The 20,828-nt window shown below is 48.1% G+C and overlaps 1 protein-coding gene across 3 annotated transcripts in view; it reads right to left on the bottom strand.

The window, feature by feature from the left end:
- The window catches only part of PARVB (parvin beta), a 74,568-nt gene that overhangs the window by 49,664 nt on the left and 4,076 nt on the right, over positions 1-20,828 (bottom strand). The window contains exon 1 of one of the 3 annotated variants that reach the window (XM_056339319.1): positions 18,655-19,022. The exons of 1 other annotated variant lie outside the window; for it this stretch is intronic. In XM_056339319.1, coding sequence (XP_056195294.1) covers positions 18,655-18,769 — 115 coding nt within the window. In that variant the 5' untranslated portion in view covers positions 18,770-19,022. Of the gene's footprint in view, positions 1-1,144; positions 1,260-18,654; positions 19,023-20,828 lie in introns of those variants that run through there. One more of the 3 variants, XM_056339322.1, reaches the window with a different exon arrangement.

The following is a 20,828-nucleotide window of genomic DNA, read 5'->3' as shown; positions in this document are numbered from 1 at the left end:
AAAAGCAACTCGGGAAAGCTACGTTCCTCCCTCTGCACACAAGTTCTACTTGAAAATGGGGAAAACATACTTTCTCAGCCTCCCCCATTACAATTCCGTCACAACCCACAAAAGGTCATTTCTTCACATGAAGCAATGATAGAGGATTATGTTCTCATGAACATACCACACAAGCACCAAGACAACTTCCACCTGAAACAAGGATGTGGAGTCAAATCTGCCTAATGACAACAGAAGGAAACAAAAAGTCTGGGAAGAAGAGGAAAGGACTGAAGGAGACTTCTGGCTGTACCTACCCCCAGTAGAAAAACTGAAAGGCATTTTAAATTTACTGCCATCAATTCTCCATGAAATACTGTATTCTACTATATAGCGCTTAGCACTCTCCAAGGCTTCTGTGTACTTCTACAACCAAAGCTAATGGGCACAAGCAGGTAGAGAACAGCATGCTCAGCCTAGAAACTCAGCCTGAGATCCCCCAAAGCAGGTTGATTTCTGCAAGGCACCAAGCACCAACAAGACCTTTGACCAAAAGCAATTCCAGAAACCAAAATCAACTCACTAAAGGTATCCAAGTTTGATGGGTCCAACTTCCAAGCAAATCACCAAGGGAGAGACAGCAGAAGCTGTCAGAAGCAGAGCTAACAGCATTACTCTGGAATAGAGATGCCTAGTCTACCCAGTTCTTGTCTTCTACATCATGAATAAGTCTGGCAGAAAACAGCACTTGAGTTGACTGCCTCCTACAAGCTCTCTCTCTGATCCCACATACAAATCTAACTGTGCAAACATCAAGCAAAATCTATCAAGCAGAACACACAGCATTAAAAGAGTTACTACTGTAAAATGTGTTACCACTAGCCACAACTGAGCCAGTTTCTATCCTTCCACCAACTTCTTTCCACCTGCTTCTCAAGGTTTGAGGGTTCATTGTAGGCACCCAAATGAAACCCCCCTCGTTAACTGCCCAAGCAGTTTTCCCTGCTTCAGTTTACTGCTTTCCCCACATCCTTCACCCCTCTTTCCAAAGGCATGAAAAGGCTAACAACTACCACCAAAAGCAGTCTGCTGTGCAGATATGAAAACATTTGATGTTGCCAGTTCTTCTTAACCTGTCAAGAGAAGCACAGAGCAACAGACTCACTTCTGAAGGCAGCAATGGCAGGTGAGCACAAGAAGTAACAAAAAGGCACCGTCTTCTCCAGCTGATACTACAGAGCTCAACAAACTTCATGCAAATGAAAAGGCGGCCACAGCTATAACTAGCAATTCAAAAAAAGAAACTTTTTTGCTTGTGCAACATGATTCTGCAGGAAGAGTAAACTGAGATAAATGATCCTGCAAACCACAAAAAGTGCACATGGCCTAATCGCTGGAGTTGCCCAAATGTCACCCAGAAAGACAAGGGAAACCCTGAAAAACACTCACACATAGCAACTATATCTGCAACGTATACATTGAGGGTTTGCTGGTAAATACTGGGTTTGAGTTCAACAGAGCACAGGACCAATGGAGGGACAGACAGTGCTCCAGACTAGAAGTTTTAGCCTAAACACACAACAGAGCACCATATACCAAGGCTGCTCATGCCTAGCTCTACCTTTCCTGTGTCCTACCTGCATCCATGGCAGTAAAGCAGCATATTGAAAATGAACTGAAATGTCTCGCTATACAAACAGATGCTGCAAAATACAAAGAATTTTTCTCAATGGTTTCCAGACAAGTCATTTGTGGAAAATTATTTTACTTGTTGCTCCGAGCACCACAGGAGCCTGCCAAGACAAGCACTTCAGTGATAAGCACTACAGACCTCACAGTAAAAGAAAGTCTGGAACTCAGAGCCCACAGTCAGATAAAAGCCATTCCACAGGGAGAAGATACAGTGAAGACAGAAGCTGCCATAAAAGCATTCAGATGCTTAACTCTGCTAGGCTTACGTAAGAAGTAGACAGCACCATGTCCTAACAAAGCTGATGAAGACCATATAAAAAGAGTGGAACCCAGGCCTCTGACTGCCATTCCAGTTCAGTCCCCAAAACACAGCCCTCAAGGGATAACAAAATGCAATCATGAAACAGCCAGCCCAAGAATCAAATCAAAACAAGTCCAAAGCACAAGAAAATGTCACATTTCATCTAGTATCAAAGACCTGCAGCTGTTGTTACTTGCTTACTTAGTCAGCACACCAAAGTTTTATACAATTTGCAGTTCTAGCTCTCTGTGGTCTCTTTTGAAACCTTTGCACTGATAATACCAGGTCCTACGAGTTAGACAAGCTGGTGTTTCAGTGGAGCTAGACATCTTAAAGACTTTCAAGCTCAGCTACTGGTCAGTCCCAAAATAGCTTTCCAAGTATACAGCCTCTCCAATTCATCCTCACTAAAGAAGGAGCCAGAGCAGCAGCCTAGTAGAATCCATGCTTTCCTCCTAAAAGGTTAGACAGAAAAAGAAAAAAAAAAAAACAAACCAGGGGAAAAAAAAAAAAAATCATACACTTACTGTTACTGGTTTGGCACTGAGGTACAAGAAGAGAAGCACAGCTCCACTGCACACCCTTGTATTCACATACTCATAAATCATCATTAACCCACAGATTTCACGCTGTTTAAGAAATGTCCTTACTCCAGCCTTTAAAGGGTCTAAACTGCCAGGATCATTTGATAATTCGGGGTGGTAAGGACCTCAGGAGGTCTCTAGCTGAACCTCCTCCTCAAAGCAGGGTCAGCTTTGAGATCAGACCAGGTTGCTCAGGGCTTTATCGTGCCATGTCTTAAAACCTTCAAGAGCAGAGGCTGCACAAACTCTCTAGACATCCTGGCCCACTGCTTCACAGTCCCCGGCATGAAAAAGTTTCTCCCTTTGTCCAGACTGAACCTTATTTGTTTCAGTTTATACCTGTTGCCTCTCTGCCTTGCTATGCACAATGATGAAGAATCTGGCTGCACCTTCTCAATAACCTCCTCATAGGCATCAGCAGACTGCTTATTAAAAGTCTCCCTGAAGCAATCTCTTCCAAAGGCTGAACAAGCCCAGCTCCCTCAGCTCTCCTCACAGAGAGAGGTGGCCCACTGTTGAAGGCACTCCAGCTGAGCCACCTCTTCGCTGCATTGAGGCCAGAGCTAGACATATCAGCTGGGATCTAAGGAATGCAGCCTAGAGGGGGATAAGGACTTTGCTCAGTCTGCTGGCGTTGCTTCTGTTGATACAGCCCAGGATACTGGTCATCTTCACCGCAATGTCAAGCTGCTGGCCTGTGGTCAGCTCACCAGGGCCCCCAGTGCCTTTCCAGAAGATCTGTCCCCTGGGCAGGCAGTCTCCAGCCCCTATCACCGAGGGGGGCTCTTCTTTCCCAAGTGCAGGACTTTTCACTTGTCCTTGTTGGATTTCAGAAGGTTCCTGTCAGCTCATTTCTCCTGTCTACATCCACCTGAGCAGCAGCCCTGTAACAGCCCAACTATATCAGCTGGTCACCCAGTTTGGTGTCATCTGCAAACTGTATGAGCATACACTCCACCTCCACCAGGTCATTGATGAAGATGTTAAACAGCACATACCCCAGGTCAGACCACAAAACAAAGAGATCACAGGACACTGGGGCACTGCCACAGGCAGCCATGGCGATCTTTTCCTCCCCTTTTCTTGCACAGGGATTAGTTACTCTGTTTTCACTCTTCCAATGTAATAGATATGAAGTCTTTCACACTCTAAATACAGCTACACAGAATCATCTGGCCAACTATGCTACGACACACCAAACTACTCAGCCTCCCTGGAACAACAGTGCCCATCTCCCTGTGCATTCAGTACAAAAGCAGAATTCCCCAGCTCTGACAGTTTCAAAGTAACTGTGTTTGCATTCTTGGAGAAGCCTCCTACCAACCACTGGGTCAATAGCACATTAGCTTAGCAAATGACAGAACCCAGTGAGAATGCTTTCTACCAAGATTCTCGGCAGCACAGCATCTGCACGTAATGTCATTTATGGAAAGAAGCGTTACTCCTACAAATTACAATTTGTTTTACCATTCTGCCCACAGAAAAAAAATCCATGTATGCTCCCCATTGGTTAAAGAGCTGCCAAAGAAAGGCTTTTTACCAGGTGCTGAGCTAGCTTGGCAAATATTGGCTCCTGTGACCTGTTTGTTAACATGTAAATGACAGGAATTAAGAGATCAGAAATACACAGTTGGAAAGACAGAAAAAAACTAACACACACCTTAAATGTCAGAGTCATGGCTTGGTCAAGCATAGCTCCACAGCCGCCTTATTGCTCTTACTGATGTCAGCAGAGCAAACAGCCACCACAGTTTATTTTTTTTTAAAATAAATTATATGAAGCTAAATGACACTGAGGATCCAAGGTGATGATTTAGACTATGGCCCCTCACTGTGTTAATGCAGCTACAGTTGCAGTGCTACAGTAAAAGTGAGCATTTTCAAGACAGCAGTCTAATTAAGTACATCGTAAGTGGTCAAGAGGGAAACTATTAGTCTGAATCTGTATGAGCAGTCAGAGGAAAAAAACTCACAAGCGCCCTGTTATCCCAGAACACATCATGGAAACAAATACATACCTTTCTCCTTCAACCATACAGCAAAGAGTGGGTACCAAGTCCAGTCCTTCTTCCCTTCCCATTATCATCTCTCTCCCTGACGAGGAACCCCAAAAAATCCCAGCTCCACAAAACCACAGAAATGCTGCTTGCAAGCAACTGCCAAGGTCCAGCTTCAGGCTGGACTATTGCCACATTAGATGAGGTCAGTCATGACTGCTTCATCCCTTCCACATGAAAAAAAAAAAAACCAACCCTATCTGTTTGTGTGGCAGACAGCATCAGATTTGCCACAGAGGCAGATCTGGTTTGCTCCTGGCGCAACAGAACCATTTGGATCATGACATCCTGCACCCAATTCCAATCCAGTTTCCCAGTGGTAGGGCTCCATTATACAGGCTTATTTAATTGCTTATCCTTCCAGTTGTAGGGAATCATAAGGAAAGAAATAAGAAGAGCCAGTAGATCAATACCTGGCATGGAGACTGGTGTCACTAGCAGAATTTGGGGGGTTTTTTCATCGTGGGTCAGTTTACACAACAGCAGACCTGCTGGCAACAGATAGGGTACACCTGTCTCAAAGGGGGTAAAGGATCTTTGCACAGGAGTTAGCAGGGCTCACCGAAAGAGTTTTAACCTAGGTTTGAAGGGGGAAAGGGATAAAACCAGGCTTGCTAGAGATAAGCCTGGGGGCAGCATGCCAGTGTTTGAGGGATGGGTGCTAACAAGGTCCTTCTGTCTGCTATCCCAGTGGAGGTAGAGGATGGAGATCCATGCAGCAGCAAATGTGCAAGAGTTATCAATGTGTTAGAAACCACGGAAGCGCCTGAGAATGGTAATGGAGAATTAGGGCTTCTCCCTCAAAAAAGGTGGTGGAATCAACAGCCCTACTGAAGTGCACCTACACCACTGCACACAGCATGGGCAACAAACAGGAGCTGGAAGCCACTGTGCAGTGGGAAAACTATGATACGGTTGCCACCACAGAAAGATGGTGGGATGACTCACACAACTGGAGCAATGCAATGCATGGACAGAAGGGACAGGTAAGGAGGGAGAGGCGGTAGCGTAGCCTTATGTATCAGGGACTGTTTTGATTGTCTAGAGTTTAACATCATTAAGCTGAGTGTTTATGGGCAACAACTGGGGGAGAGGCCAACAAGGCAGGTATCACAGTGGGAGTCTGTTAGACCACCCAATCAGGATGAAGAGGCAGCCAAAATATTCTATAAGCAACTGAGAGAAGTCTCATGATCGCTAGCCCTTGTTCTCATAGGGAAATTCAACTCAACAGACATCTGCTGGAAATACAATCCAGCAGAGAGGAAACAGTCTGGGAGGATCCTGGAGTGTGTGGAAGATAACATCCTGGCACAGCTGGTCAGTGAGTCAACTAGGGAAGGTGCTCCACTGGACCTGTTCTTTGTGAACAGAGAAGGACTTGTGGGTGACATGATGGTTGAAGGCCATGTTGGGCATAGCAATCACACAATTATTGAGTTTTCGATTCCTGGAGAAGGGAGGTGTAATCAGCAGAACTGCCAGAACTTCCAGAGGGTAGACTTTGGCCTTTTTAAGAGCCTGGATGACAGAGTCCCTTGGGAGGCAGTCCTGAAGGGCAAAGAAGTCCAGGAAGGCTGCACCAGGAAGGTGCAAGGAGCAGGCCATCCCCAAGTGCCAAAAGACAAGACGGGGGGAAGAAGACTGGCCTGGCTGAACAGAGAGCTTTGGCTGGAACTTATGAAAAAAAAAAAAAAAAGATGAAGAAAAAAATTGAGTTTGTGACCTTTGGAAGAAGGGGCAGGTAACTCAGAAGGACTACAAGGATATCAGAAGATTATGCAGGGAGAAAATTAGAAGGGCTAAAGCCCAGCTATAATTTAATCTGTCTACTGCCATAAAAGATAATAAAAAACATTTCTATAAATACATTATCAACAGAGGGAGAGCTAAGGAGAATCTCCACCCTTTATTGGAAGCAGAGGTAAACATGGGGACAAAGGATGAGAAAAAAGCTGAAGTACTTAATGCCGCCTTTGCCTCAGTCATTATTAGTAAGACCAGTTGCTCTCCAGGTACCCAGCCCCCTGAGCTGGAAGACAGGGAGCAGAATGAAGCCCCATAATCCAAGGGGAAATGGTCAGCACCTGCTACACCACTTAGACACACACAAGTCTATGGGGTCAGATGGGATCCACTCAAGGGTACTGAGGGAGCTGGCAGAAGTGCTCACCAAGCTACTTTCAATCATTTCTCAGCAGTCCTAGCTAACCAGGGAGGTCCAAGTTTACTAGAAGTTAGCGACAACCATCTACAAGAAGGGCCAGAAGGAGGATCAGGAGAACTACAGGCCTGTCAGTCAGATCTCGGGGCCAGGGAAGGTTATGGAGCAGATTATCTTGAGTGCTATCATGTGGCACGTACAGGACAATCAGATGATCAAGCCCAGTCAGCACAGATTTATGAAAGGTGGGCTCTTCTTGACTAACTTCTTTGACAAAGAGACCTGGTTAGTGGATCACGGAAAAGCTGTGGATGTTGTCAACTAGACTTTAGTAAAGCCTTTGACACCACTTCCCACAGCATTCTCCAGGAGAAACTGGCTGCTCATGGCTTGGACAGGTGTACTTTATGCTGGGTAAAATAGCATAGAATTCTATTGTTGAATAGAATAGCATCCTGGAGAATGCTATTCTATTCTAAATAGAATAGCATTCTCCAGGAGAAACTGTCTGGATGGCTGGGCCCAAAGAGTTGTGGTGAATGGAGTTAAATTCAGTTGGTGGCTGGTCACAGGTGGTATTCCCCAGGGCTCAGTATTGGGGCCAGTTCTGTTTAACATCTTAAACAGCTATCTGGACAACAGGATCTGAGTGCACCCTCAGTAAGTTTGCAGATGACACCAAATGGAGCAAGAGCGTTGATCTGTTTGAGGGAAGAAAGGATCCACAGAGGGATCTGGACAGGCTGGATTGATGGAGGCCAGCTGTATGAGGTTCAACAAGAGGAAGTGCTGGGTCCTGCACTTGGGTCACACAATCCCCACGCAACATAAAGGCAGGGAAAGAGTGGCTGGAAAGCTGCCTGGTGGAAAAGGACCTGGAGGTGTTGGTCAACAGCCAGCTGAGTATGAGACAGAAGTGCACCCAGGTGGGCAAGGTGGCCAATAGTATCCTGGCTTGTATCAGGAATAGCGTGGCCAGCAGGACAAGGGGAGTGACTGTTCCCCTGCACTTGGCACTGGTGAGGCCACACATCGAAAACTATGTGTGTTTAGTTTTGGGCCCAGCACTACATAACAAACATCGAGGTGCTGAAGCATGTCCAGAAAGGGCAATGAAGCTGGTGAAGTGTCTACAGAACAAGTCTTATGAGAAGCAGCTGAAGGAACAGAGGGTTTTTTAGCCTGGAGAAAAGGAGACTCAGGGGACACCTCATCGCTCTCTACAACTACCTGAAAGGAGGTTGTAGCAAGGTGGGTGCTGGTCTCTCAAGTAACAAGTGATAGGGTGAGAGGAAACAGCCTCAAGTTGTGCCAGGATGTTTAGACTAGACATTAGGAACAATTTCTTCACCAAAAGGGTTGTCAATATTGGAGCAGGCTGCCCAGGGAAGTGACTGAGTCACCATCCCTAGAGATACTTAAAAGATGTGTAGATATTGTGCTTAGGGACATTTAGTGGTGGGCATGGCAGTGCCCGTTTAGTGGCTGGACTCAATGATCTTTAAGGTCTTTCCCAACCTAAATGAGTCTATGATTTCATTGGAGAGTCAAGATCTGTCAGACCAAATTCAGTACAGATCCCAGATACACCTATGATGTTAGCATTCTTGCAGCCTGCCTGATTTTCCAATGGAACCAATTCACTGCAACAATACTGGGAGCCACACATAGGGAAGAAGACAAGCAGTAATCCCGAAGGACAATTTCACAACCCCTGCTCCTGAAGAGGAGTATTAAGCAGAAAATGCAAGTCTGGATGTCCTTGTACTCGCTTCTATTCTACCACTTCTGAAGAAAATCCTGTCAATTTTGCAAAGCCTCTAAATTCATCTGCTGGGCTAGGCAAGCCAGAGAGCTAACAACAGTATTCTATTTTAAAATGACAGAAGTGTCTGCATCTGCTTAATAACACACATGCATACATCTGCCAAACAGACCTAGTGGGAAAGACACTTTCCGAGGATTACACATTTTTCTGTTTAAAGACAGTAAAAAAGACACCATGCCTCTATACAGATATCAGAATAGCTCTCCTCCTCATCCAGCTCTCAGTCTCCCTCCTTACTCCAAAAAAATCGTGTATGCAATCATCTCAGCTAATTAAAAATTGGCAATAAGGCCATGTGGCAGCTATAATGGAAAACACACTATTTCTTTTTTTAGTGGATTTCATTATGGTTCAGCCACACAATGAAAGAAGCACTAAAGAAGGAACTGGAATTGGAATTCCAGGAGTCAGAACAGCTTGCTTGTTTTATAACCAAAATGCAGCATATGTTGAAAATCGATTCTATAAGAGTTTCTATCTGATTGCCAGACAGGTCTCCAGGATTATAAAGAAGTCTCTTTTAACTTGGAGAAACAACCACTAGGAGTCAAAGCTGAATTCCCAAAGATCCTGTTACCACTAGCAAAGCCAAAACCAGAATCCCATCCCATGGCCTCCCCTCTCAGCAGAAGGGCTCTGGAGAGGGGTCTGCTGTGGGCGCATGGAAACAAATCATGTGTACAGGATTTATAATTAGAAGCTTTGTTGTGTGGATATATGTTCCTCCACAAGGAACTGACAGTGATTTAAGGGCCCAAAGAGTACGGAGCCACTGCTCTTGGCCAGTACATGCTGCCAGGTGTGCACGTTCTCTCCACATCTGGTTTTCAGAGCAAGACTTAACTGGATTCAAATTACAAGACTCTGAAACCACATATTAGCCCTAACACTTTTCCAGCTAAACTGGACAGGCACAACAGAAGTCACAGACTTTGGGCCGCAGCTTTCTACTTGGCCAACGAAAGGGTACAAATTAGGAAGTCTATACCTGAGTAGAACATGCTTCACCCTGGAGAGATCACTTGGCCACTGACCTATTAGCTGTGTAACACAGAGGTTCCTGTTCCCACTTCCCTTCCATACTCAGCCCACCCCCAAAGATAAACGGGGGTCACTGTAACCATGCAAGAACTGCTGGGTTAGATCACACGCACAGAGCCCCTTCTGCAATGGTGGGGATAGCACGGTGCACCAGCACTGAGGCAGCCTGTCCTGCAGCAGAGGTCCCAGGATCCAGCACTCCTCCTGAGGGCAGCCTGGAAGAGCCCCCTGAAAAGCAGGGCTTCCCCACTGCTCACCCTGCCCCTCTTTCCCTCACACTTCCCCCCCTCCTCACCGCAACACATGCCACACATCACCCCCAACCCCTCAGCCCAGGCAAGGAGCGCAGATGCAGCCTGTAACAACAACCAGAGGTAGGTACACCACAGCCACGAGGAGGGCACGTAAAGCAAGGGCTGGTTCATGTATGCCATATAGACCCTGGGGAAAACCTGCTGCAGACACACATACTTTAGAGTTAAACAACTCTGACAACTGCATCAGTTGATTTTGCTGTGCCCTGAGGAAAAAACCTAAGCTTCATCAGTGACAATACATATATATGCCACATTTCAGAGAGCAGGCAGAGGACATACAAGGGAGAAGATAAGCAACTACCAAAGTCACCATGCAGAAGAGATCAATTAGAGGACTGCGCAGAGTAAGGCATGTGGACATCACGACTGCTGACCAGAACAGAGTCTGTGCCATCAGTCACAACCTGACACTGGCACAGGTCAGATCTTTCTCTGGAGTCACCTGGTTGACTTTCAAATGGCTGGCTTCTGCAACAGAATACCCAGATCCCATTAGTTCAAAGAACCTGCAGGTTTCCCAAAGTCATGATGGCTATAACGAGCAGAGGTCAGCACAGGGAGAAGCCTTTGGGAAACAAGGCTTCCCTTCCTTCTTTCTTGCTGGCCTCCAGGTCTGCTGAAACAACCCCGAGGAGTTTTGAGGGCTGGCCCATGAAGACCTCACCCCACAGGCACAAGAATATGGACAGACTGAAAATGCTGAAAAGGAAACAAGGCTCCAGGATTAACTAGGCACGCACAGAGCCTGCTGCGTTACCAGCCACAGCAAGGGTGACATGGATCACAAAAATGATGTTATAAGGAGAAGGAATTTCCTGCCTCATCTGTGATACACGTCAGTATCTCTGTACAGTCGTTATGTCCCCATCAAGACACAGATAACCCTGACACAGACAACCTCCCAGGTATGTATCTGCAGACCAAGATTTACAGCGGTGCCCAAGAGATGTGTACACTCAACGTCCTTTGAAAACTAACAGCCATTTAGCATCCAAATCCCTCATGAGCAGCTTTGAGGCACCAGCTACACTAGCACCTCCACAGCTACAAACTTCAATCTCCTCAGCTGTGTCTGTAACATTTGTATGCATGAGGTATACACACTAAAGTTTATTCCCACTGAACAGCAAAGCTCTAACTGCTGACACGCCAATTCCTGCAACTAGCAGACTGCCTTGCGCTGGTCTTGCCACAGACCACATAACCCTGAATCTCTTAGCAACAAGTTGTTCCGACATGCTTTTGCAATGGAAGGAGCTTGCCAGCTAATCTCCCAAATCTCCTAACATCAAAGTACAATCCCAAGCTCAAAACAGTGCCTTGGAAAACTTCACCAGCTTCATCTGTTTTCGGATCAGCCGGCCTGTAACAGTTCTTAAAGTACATGAAAAGACATTTAGCACTGCTATGCATAACTATACTAAATCTTATGGACTCCTGTGCTGCTGATGTGCAAATCAGTAGGATGCATTTATATTGATAAAAAGATCTAAACACCACAACTTTTAAAAGCACAAGCACTTAAGTCAATATGATTAATGCATTCATGACAACGCACTGCAGAACACAGCCTATCTCCCTGCACAGATCCACCAAGGGATCCTGTGGTCCCCAAGGGGACCAAGAATCTGCCGTTCACACCATCCAGCATAGAGCATCTGCAGACTTAGCATGAAGTCGTGACTTTGCAGCTCCCCCCATTCAAAGTCTCATGTGGCTCACCCACGTGCTCCTTGAAACAGAAACAACCAGATGCCAGCTTCTAGAAGACTCTCTCATGATGTTAGCATTAATAAATCCTTTAGAAGAAATGAAAACAGGTATCACTGAACAATTGCTTTTGAGTAAGGGCAGACTTTAAGAAGAAAATGAGTCCCTTTCCAAATCCTTACATTAGTATTTTTAAGAAATGGTGTTCATAACCACCTTGCTAAGGTTTTATGATGAAATGTAATAGTGTTCTTACAACGAATCTTATTTTAAAGATTGCAATTCTGAAAATGTTTTATTTTCATTTAACTTTAAAATGTCTGGTTTTCTTAAATAAAAGCAATTCACTTTCTTCAGTCCATTACTGTAGCACTTCAGAGCTACTCTGCATATCTTGCTGCATGCTGTCTGGAAGAAAACTTTCAGCTGTAATTTAAAACTCCATTGTCTCACCAAGAGACTGTGCCTAAAGCTGTACTGGGTGAACCATCCTAGCCTAGCTGCAGTTACAGGAGAAAAAGATGGGATTTATGACACTATTAAAAGGAGGATTCCTGTGCATGTAAAGTTCATTTTGTTTGAGACATTGACACAAACTACATCAACAGTACAGCTTTTGCCAGAACAGAACACTGTCAGAATGTAAACTGGCACTGCTCTAGCAAGACTGAAACCAGACCTAGTCAGAGGTATGCCTGAATCCTACAGGAGGAACTCGGCAATTAGGCTATGCAGGTTCCCACTGGAAATTTAGGTCTGTCTGTTCCAATTAGTAGTAGAAAGTCCAATAAATTGGACCTGAATTTGCATATGTCTGCACAGTCTTTCTATTGATATACACACATATCTGGAATGCTATGCAGCTTCAATATAATCATATGCAAATTCCTCTCTTAAAAAGCAAGTAATTCTGCTTAACCAGCACCCATCTCCTGTTTGGATATTTCAGCAGCAGTACACCTTTACAATGCACAAACATGCTTCCCCAGCCAAGCATCCTCTCAGACTGCTGCAAATGTACTTGTGTGAATCAGGACCACAGAATTACACCCTACGTCCTTTGTATTTGTCTCTTCATCTAAGAATTCACTGTCACATACTATGAGCATGGAAAGTGAGTGAAGATGGGAGTGAGCTCCAACACCAGTCTATTGAAAGGAAGAGTGTTAAAACTGCATTGAGGATCAGGTCAGCAGACAGTGAGAGGCAACCAGTTGAACCCAGTATCTCAGATCACACCTCAAGGACCTGCAAGAAGCCGATTTGCTCATGAAGATTCCCAGCAAGCACCCTGCAAGTTATCTGGCACTTCACCACTAGTCAGAAATGCAGACATGCCTCAGGACAAAACCTAGAGTGCAAGCACCACATCAGTAACACACCTTCCCCCCGAGCTTTCTAGGCACCAGGTGATGCCAAAGTCCCAGCTCTTCCACATCAGAGTGGTTAGAAGAATTACCCTGCCTGTTCATGAAGCGGGTTACCATGGGCACAGCCAGAATGAAACACAATCTACAATGGCCAGGAACGGTTGTGACTGGGGCACATCCTGGGCATGAATAATACCACCAACATGAGTGGCACCTGCAAGGTGAATGAAGATTGAGTTAAGGATGCCTTACAGCTTTACATCTTCTTTTTAAGATCTATTGAACAGCCATCTTCCAGAAACATTTTAAAGCTAAATACACTAGGCAGTGACTAATACAAAGGTGCAGTACAACCCGTGTACACTGATACACCTCAGAAACCATATAACAGACAGCATTAAAAAGAGATCTTAACTATTTTCAGTATACCATATTCAAATGAAACATGAGATCCATTTTCTCAGCAAGTCCAATTTCCCTATCCTGTTGGGAAGCCCTAAAGGCTTGAGACGTGCTGCTCATCAATACAAAGGCAATGAAGTAGATCTTGTTTTGAACCTCTTTTCCCTCCAGAGAGCAATTACCCACAAAAATAGCCCCATCAGTTTCAAAGGAATGATAAAGAAACTGTTTCCTCCAATTTAACTCTGCTGTTGAGCTTATTTCCCCATGTTCTTCCATCCAGAAAGACAAAGTACATCGGGCAGTCCCACCTGAACAATTTGGAGCTAGGTTTCAGCATGTGCAGAGCCATGGGAAATAAGCAGATTATGCGGCACCTTTGCCAACGGATCAGAGCACTAGAGACAACGCAGGAGAAAGTTCCTTTCCCTGCTTTGTCACTGGCTTCCCAGATGACCTTAACAAACCATCTCTTCACACCTCCACCTTTTCTCCCTGCAAAATAAAGGCAACAACTGTCACCTTTCTCTGGGAGAAAAATCTCGCCATCTAGTGGAAATACTAGTCCACCAAGCTATTTACCAGACTGGTGTATCCCCAGGCAATTACAACAGTAAACTTTTCACAGTCAGGCTAACGCACCCTTACACTGAGCCACAGACCCCAAGAACAATACTTTAACGTTACTCCCTTGATATGTGTAAAACTTTTGTATTATTCAGCTGCTGTTGCAATAATTCTGCCCTCTGCAGCACTGTCATTTCCATCCTCCTTTCCCTCTCTCCTACTGATTGCATCAGGCACAACAAATCACGCTTTTCTGAAGCAGTTTCCTCACCCCTATGTCCACCCTCAAGCATGTCACTGGGTAACAACACCAAGCAATTAAGTTTGCTCTATTTTTCTCACTGACTCCTCCATATAGGCTTTATATATATATTCACACACACAGATACAGTAATAGAAGGTTTATTTAGCCAAACACCTGCTGCCCAGATCTTTCATACAGTGTGTTATGAGGAAAAGAAAACAAAGCTTTGCAAGAAGGCTTGAAGCAAAGCTTGCAGCAAACTCCTTCATTTCAGTACAAAGACATCACTCTGACTGACAGGAAAGGGGAGAGTTTTTAAGTTCCATTTACAGATGGAGATGAAACACAGCACTATCTGAAACAGCATCTGAGAAGAAGCAAAGGGATCATCTAGCTTACAAACCGTACACTGCTATGGGCCCTGCCAGCACCCTAATAGTTTCCCAAGGTATTTAAAGATTTTGGAGCTCCTGAACAGGCATGATAGGTTTATTAAGCACATTACAGATGTGGCACATTTGGAAGCCCAAGATACACCAAGAGAGTCATGTCACAGTAGCATCAGGCAAACTTAGATTTTTGCAGATTTCTACCACAGCTTAAGGGGTGGGGTGTGGGGGGCAGAAATTAAAACCAGGTGGGCGCACGAGCACTGGAACTAACACATCCCACTTTTCTAAGGGTGTGTGTCATGACTGATTGTAAGATTAAGAACACACATCTCCATGCAGCACTCTCCCCATAGACACGTCCTTTCTCTGGCCATGTTCCTACCACACGGGCTATCTAATAGCTCATCTGTATCATAGATGAGCTCATCTACAGGTTTTCCTGCTGCGGGACTCCACTAAGGGACACCACTACTCACTGGTGACACATTTTGACACAATCTGCAGTCATTTCATAATCCTTAAGACCAGTACTTTTCTCTCAAGGGCATTTTCGGCCAAAATATCAGTTAAAAACTTTCCTGGGAGGGAAGAGGAAGGGAGGAGCCAAACAGACAGTGAGATCACCCGCCCCGTACTTCCATAGGAAACCAGGGTAAAAACGGCTTCCCCGTGAACAACGGTGGCTGCTGTGTTGTTTAAGTCAAGGCTCCCTAACAAGTCAGTTCATCCATAAAAATTCAGAAACATAAATATAAGGTGTAATAGTGTAAAGCAGAGGTTTGAGGTAGAAATTCAAAGGCTTCCTCAAACAGTTACACAACCTATAGAATTTGGCTTAAAACACTGACAAATTTGACCTGAGGTCTTAACCCTACCTCCCATGCTAGCACCCACTTACAAAGCACTATGTCACACCATACTGCTAAAGCAAGAGCAGCAGCGCAGTTGTTTACATGCTACAGTAAATACTTCAAATACTGCCACAGTGACTGTACCCCAGAACGTTACTTATCCTCCCGTCATAAAGCAAGGGTATGAACTTACACTGGCCACCTTGATAAGCCTAATAAACCCTCCTCTCTCGATACAGTCTCTCTAAAAATAGATTGCAGCACGTTATAAAGTAATTAGCCAAAAAAATATTTAAATTTAGTTGCTTATGTGTTGGTAGCCACACATTTTGGTTATTTATGACACAACTGCCACCCATGATTAAAAAAAAACTGCGTAAGTAACAACCAAAAACTTTTTCAGTACCACCACAAGGATCTTTAAGCTCAGAATTTGTGCACAAAGACAAAAAGGATTAATATAACTGGATTACAGCGCTTGCACAGAGCAGGCTAAAGGTCATTGTATCAACACTGCTGAGATGGTGATAGCAGGCCCATATTTACCCTACAGTACAAAAGGCAGGCAGTGAATGCAAGAAGTCTGTATAAAGAGCCCTCCGGCTTGCTTGCTTTTCATGCTGTTAGAGGCAGAGGAGGCAAGAATGATTTTTGTTTGTGGCAAATCAGCAGCCAGCGTTCCCATTTGCTGTTGTGGAGTGGGCAGTATTTGCTCTGGGAAGATCACTCTGACCTCTGCTGGTCCCCTCAGAGAAAGCCAGCAGAAACCGCCTGAAGGGAAGGAGGAGATCCCCCAAGCGCAGAGCAGTTCCCAGGCACACAGGGAAAGTTGACCACATGGCTTCTACGTGGTCTACCAGCTCCTTCAAGGAACGCCCCTCGGGTGAGCTTCCAATTTACTTCCGCTTCACACATACAAAGATTTCATTTCTAGCTATGAAATTTGCTTCTGCAGCTGTGCAGGTCCTACCACTAGCCACAGACCAGCCTCTCTCCCCCTGGTGCAGACCCCACCCCACCCCAGCACCTGGTCACTGCTTAGCCCTTGGTTCCCTCTGACTTCGCAGTCATGGTCTGGACAGCCTGCATTTGAGAACTACCGCACAAAGAAAGTGCAAAACATAGGAGGGTAATAAGCATTTCCCCCTCCAACAAAGGGCCTCAGCTGCCTGGAGCACCACAGCGTGTCACACCCAATGGGTGGCTCCACAGGTTCTGCAGACTGTCTTTCCTCCCTTCGCATTTTCAGACTGGAAGGAATACCCAAACTAAAAGCTGTGTCACATGTTTCAGCTTCCTTCCCATCCCACTGACAGAAGTGTGACTGTCATGCTTTACCGCAGCAGCGGTTCCCCACGAAGTACCAAGGGCAGGAGCTGCGGCCACAAGAGTAGGCAAAATAACAGGCAAACTCAGCAAAATGAGTGGGTGGTCCCTGCTAAGGTCCCTGCTGAAAGCAGTCACCTCAAAAACATTGCCTAGCATGCCAAAATGTCTCATTTAAGAAGGGATGCAGCCAATCTGTTTAAGCTTAGAAGCCACCTTTGAATGAAATACACCCTTTCAGAGTGTGCGGTCAGCATCTGCTGGAAATTAGTTTTCCCCACCATCTTCCTTCAGAAGCAAATGAGATCAGGAAGGCACAACCATTTCTGCTGCTCCTCAGCTGAACCATAGTTTCTCTAAACTTGATTAAAAATAGATAATAAAGGAAATACCAATAAGCCACACCAAAACAGCCAGCAGAAGGAAAGGGAAGCAATTTCCCTGAGCCAGTTTTGAGGCTGCATATTTTATTTTTGAGTATTAAAAAGCTGCCTCATAATGTTGATGCCAATTAATAGACTCAATATGGATAAAACATGTGCTCACTCAACAGCCAGCTGAAAGGAGGCTGAAACTCAAGTTACATCCCTACCCTACACCCATCAGACACTAGAACAAAACTAAGGCCGGTTTTAACCAGTCAGAAAGTCAAAATCGCACTAAACAGCAAGGCAAGGACACCCAGATTTCCTGCTAGCAGCCATCTGGGATAACGTAGAACAATTTTCTCTGCAGGAGCCAGTACTTGGAGAGATGGGGAAGCAGAGGACAGAGTACACCATCATCGGTGGAGACGACACTCCGGAGAAAGGGACACTTCGCGCATGCAGGGCTGGATCATCTTTAATGATAGCACCACCTCCCTATCTACAAGCACGATAAAAAGTCACGTTGCTTCAAACAGCGCTATCTCCGCACAGCCCCTTGTGCATGCGGACAGCCGAGGGCAGGCCCCGCACGTGTGCCCAGGTGAGAGGCTGTGCCAGGGCACAGTGCCCAGGTGGCCCAGGGCTGGGGCGGGCAGGCGTGGGTGAGCCACACTGACACCGGTGCTGGCCCACTGGGCCCAGGCTGCGGGAGCCTGCCCTGGACCCCCGCACCGAAGGGGGAGGCCAGCGCTGGCAGCGACAGCCCGAACGCACACCCTGGGAGCGCCCCAGCGCCTGCGTACCCACGCGAAATCCGGGTGCTCGAGGACAAGGTGGTTTTACTGAGTATACTTGGTTATGAAAAACATGCTGAGCAAAGTATCCACACCAATGTAGACCCTATGGATGAAGCGTGCCTGGAACGAAACACGGGTGGAATTAACCGTCCCCTCGTGGCTTCCTTAATGCTCAGACGAGAAGAAAAGCGACGCCCACAGCCCCCTCGGTCACCAGAAGTTTGTTTCGCCGCAGCAGGCGGGTGCTGGGGCTCCCTTCCCGGCGGCGGGCGGGCAGGGCAGGCGGGCCAGCCCCGGGGCGCGCTCGGTGACCGGCCGCCCCACACCGGCGGGACGCGCCGGGAGCCCCCGGGCGCAGTCACCCCCCGGCAGCGCCCCCGCCGCAGCCGCCCCCCCGCGAAGCGCCCTCCCGCCGCGCCGCCGCCCCCAGCCGGGCTGAGGCGGGCAGGGCCCCGTTTCCCCGCCGGGGCTGCGGCCGCTCCGGGGGCAGGGAGCGCGGCCCCTTCCCCAGGCGACGCTGCCCCTCCGCGGGGCTGGCGAACAAAGGGCGCTTCTGCCCCGCAGCCGCCGCAGGCTTCCCGCGGGGGGACGGGACGGGGCAGCCGCAGCCAGCCACGCCGGCCGGGCACGCTTTCCTTCCTCCCCGCCGCGCGGGCGAACTCACCCTCCTTGGCTTTCTTCTTCCTCGCCAGCGTCCCGCCTAGCTTGCCCAGGAACGACTCGTCTTTCTTCATCCTGTGGGGCCGCAGCGTCGGGGATCGGACGGGCGCGGCAGACATCGGCTTGGCCGGGGGGTCAGCGGGGGGAGCCTGCCCGAGTCCTGCCCGAACCCCTGCCCTCGCCCGGCGGCTGAAGCGGCCCGCGGAGGCGAACAAAGCCCAGGAGCGAGTGAATCACCCGGCCAGCCGCGACCGAGCGGGGAGAGCCGGCGGTGGGAGGCGTGCGAGCCAGAGCCGCACGGGGGGCAAGGGGCGGGCTGGGAGCCGCCGCCGGCCACAGCGCCCTGCCACGGCCGGGAAGTCCGCGGGAGGCGGGGGCGCGCCGCCACGCCCACCCGGCCCGCAGGCCCCCCGCGGCGGCGGCCCGGGCCCTGAGGGGGCGCGGGGCGGTGGCCGCGCCGGGGAGGCGCCCGGCCGGCCTCGGCGAGCTCCGAGGTGACACCTGTGGAGAGCCGTGCGGGCGGGCGGGTGTGTGCGGGGACAGCCTGGCAGGGGGCTGCGGCACCCCCTTGCCGAGGCAGCGGCAGAGGTGCAGGGACCGGGTGGGCCCAGCGGGTGCAACCACCGCTGGGCAGCGGCGCCGCCGGTCCCGCCCCGGCCGGAGCGGAGGGACAGCGGAGAGCCCGCTCCCAGCGCGCGCTGCTCCTCAGGGCTCTGCCCCGCCGCTCCTTGCGGGCCGCGCTCGCGTTTGCCGCCGCCTTTCGCCGCCCAGCGCCGCTCGGGCCGGGCTCTCCCGGCGCAGGGCCCGCCGGGCTCGGCCTCCCGTGCGGCAGGCTGCGGGGTGAGGGGAGGGGGCTGCGGGGACGGGCTGCGGGGTGAGGGGAGCGGGCTGCGGGGAGGGGGCTGAGGGCCCCGCGTCCGCCAGGCTCCCGCCGGCGGCGGCCCACACTCCTCCGGCAGGGATGCCACCACCTCGCCGGTCTCCAAGCAGTGCTGCCACTGTCACCAGCGTGTGTGCACGCAAAAACGGCCAAAAACTGGAAAGCTGGGTTTTATCCCACAGAGAGAATTTCTTATTATCATTTTACAGCGCCCGGGAGCATGATGAGGGCTTCGTGGAATACACATTAAAAACAGATCCTGAAGAGTTTATAGCCTTAGGCTCTGATCCTGCGAAGTCTTACGCACATACTTAATTTTAAGCCCCTGAAGCAGTCCCATGGACTTTAATGACCCTACTGGGTACCTACAGCCACACAACCTTTGGCCCCGCTCCTGCTAGCAGCTCCCTGTTGGCAGCCCTCGCCCCAAAACAAAGAGCCACATTCAAATCAACACAACTTGGCACAGGATCCGCACACCCATCTTTCAGGACAGATTTTCATGCTTGACCAGACAGTAGAAATAATGCTACATGACACATCCAGCGCATAAGACAGCAGAGATACTTTTCTGACTGTAATTTCACAAGAGATTTAACCCAAGCTAATCCCTTCGGTCATGAAGATCCACTTTTGTGCCTCACCTCCAGCTGCTCATTGCTTTTCTAGAAGCAGATCGGTAACTAGCCAAAAAAAAAAAAAAAGCACCCAACAAACCAAAACCAAAACCACCCTGCCCAGCTTTCCAGTATCACTGAGCATAGAGTCACCCAAGGGCAAGTGCCAGCAGAAGGGAAGTGGAGGGAGCAATGACTGGGGCTGGGAAGACCCTTCTGAATGACAGCACAGACTTCTATGAACTGGAGATTATCATGAACTGACAGCCCGATACAGGATGGAATGATGGCTTGAGTCTATGCTAACTCTTTGGGGCTCCAACTCTAAATAAATTGAAGCGTGAACACTATCCTTTTTTATATTTTATTTTTTTTAAGATGATGCTTTAAGAGGAAGGTGCCAGACTGCACTCACGCATTTTATTCCAGCTTTGCAATTACCAAAATATTACCAAAGAACAGGAAGGCTATTGCTGCCGTCAGCAGCAGAACAGCAGATACAGGAAACTCAGATTCTTTTTAACAAGAACTACACATCTCAGAGAGTGAACAGTGAAGCCCACCAGCCGAGGCACAGCAGGGAACTTTAATCAAGAGCCTGTAACTCACCCTGCGGTCACAAGCCAAAGGGACCTGCTGCACCCAGCAACTATCCCACCATGTCTGCTGAGAATACAATAC

Source organism: Falco biarmicus, chromosome 5 (genome assembly GCF_023638135.1).
Source record: "Falco biarmicus isolate bFalBia1 chromosome 5, bFalBia1.pri, whole genome shotgun sequence".
In the NCBI taxonomy this organism is placed as follows: domain Eukaryota; kingdom Metazoa; phylum Chordata; class Aves; order Falconiformes; family Falconidae; genus Falco; species Falco biarmicus.
This window is presented reverse-complemented; position numbering and strand designations above follow the sequence as displayed.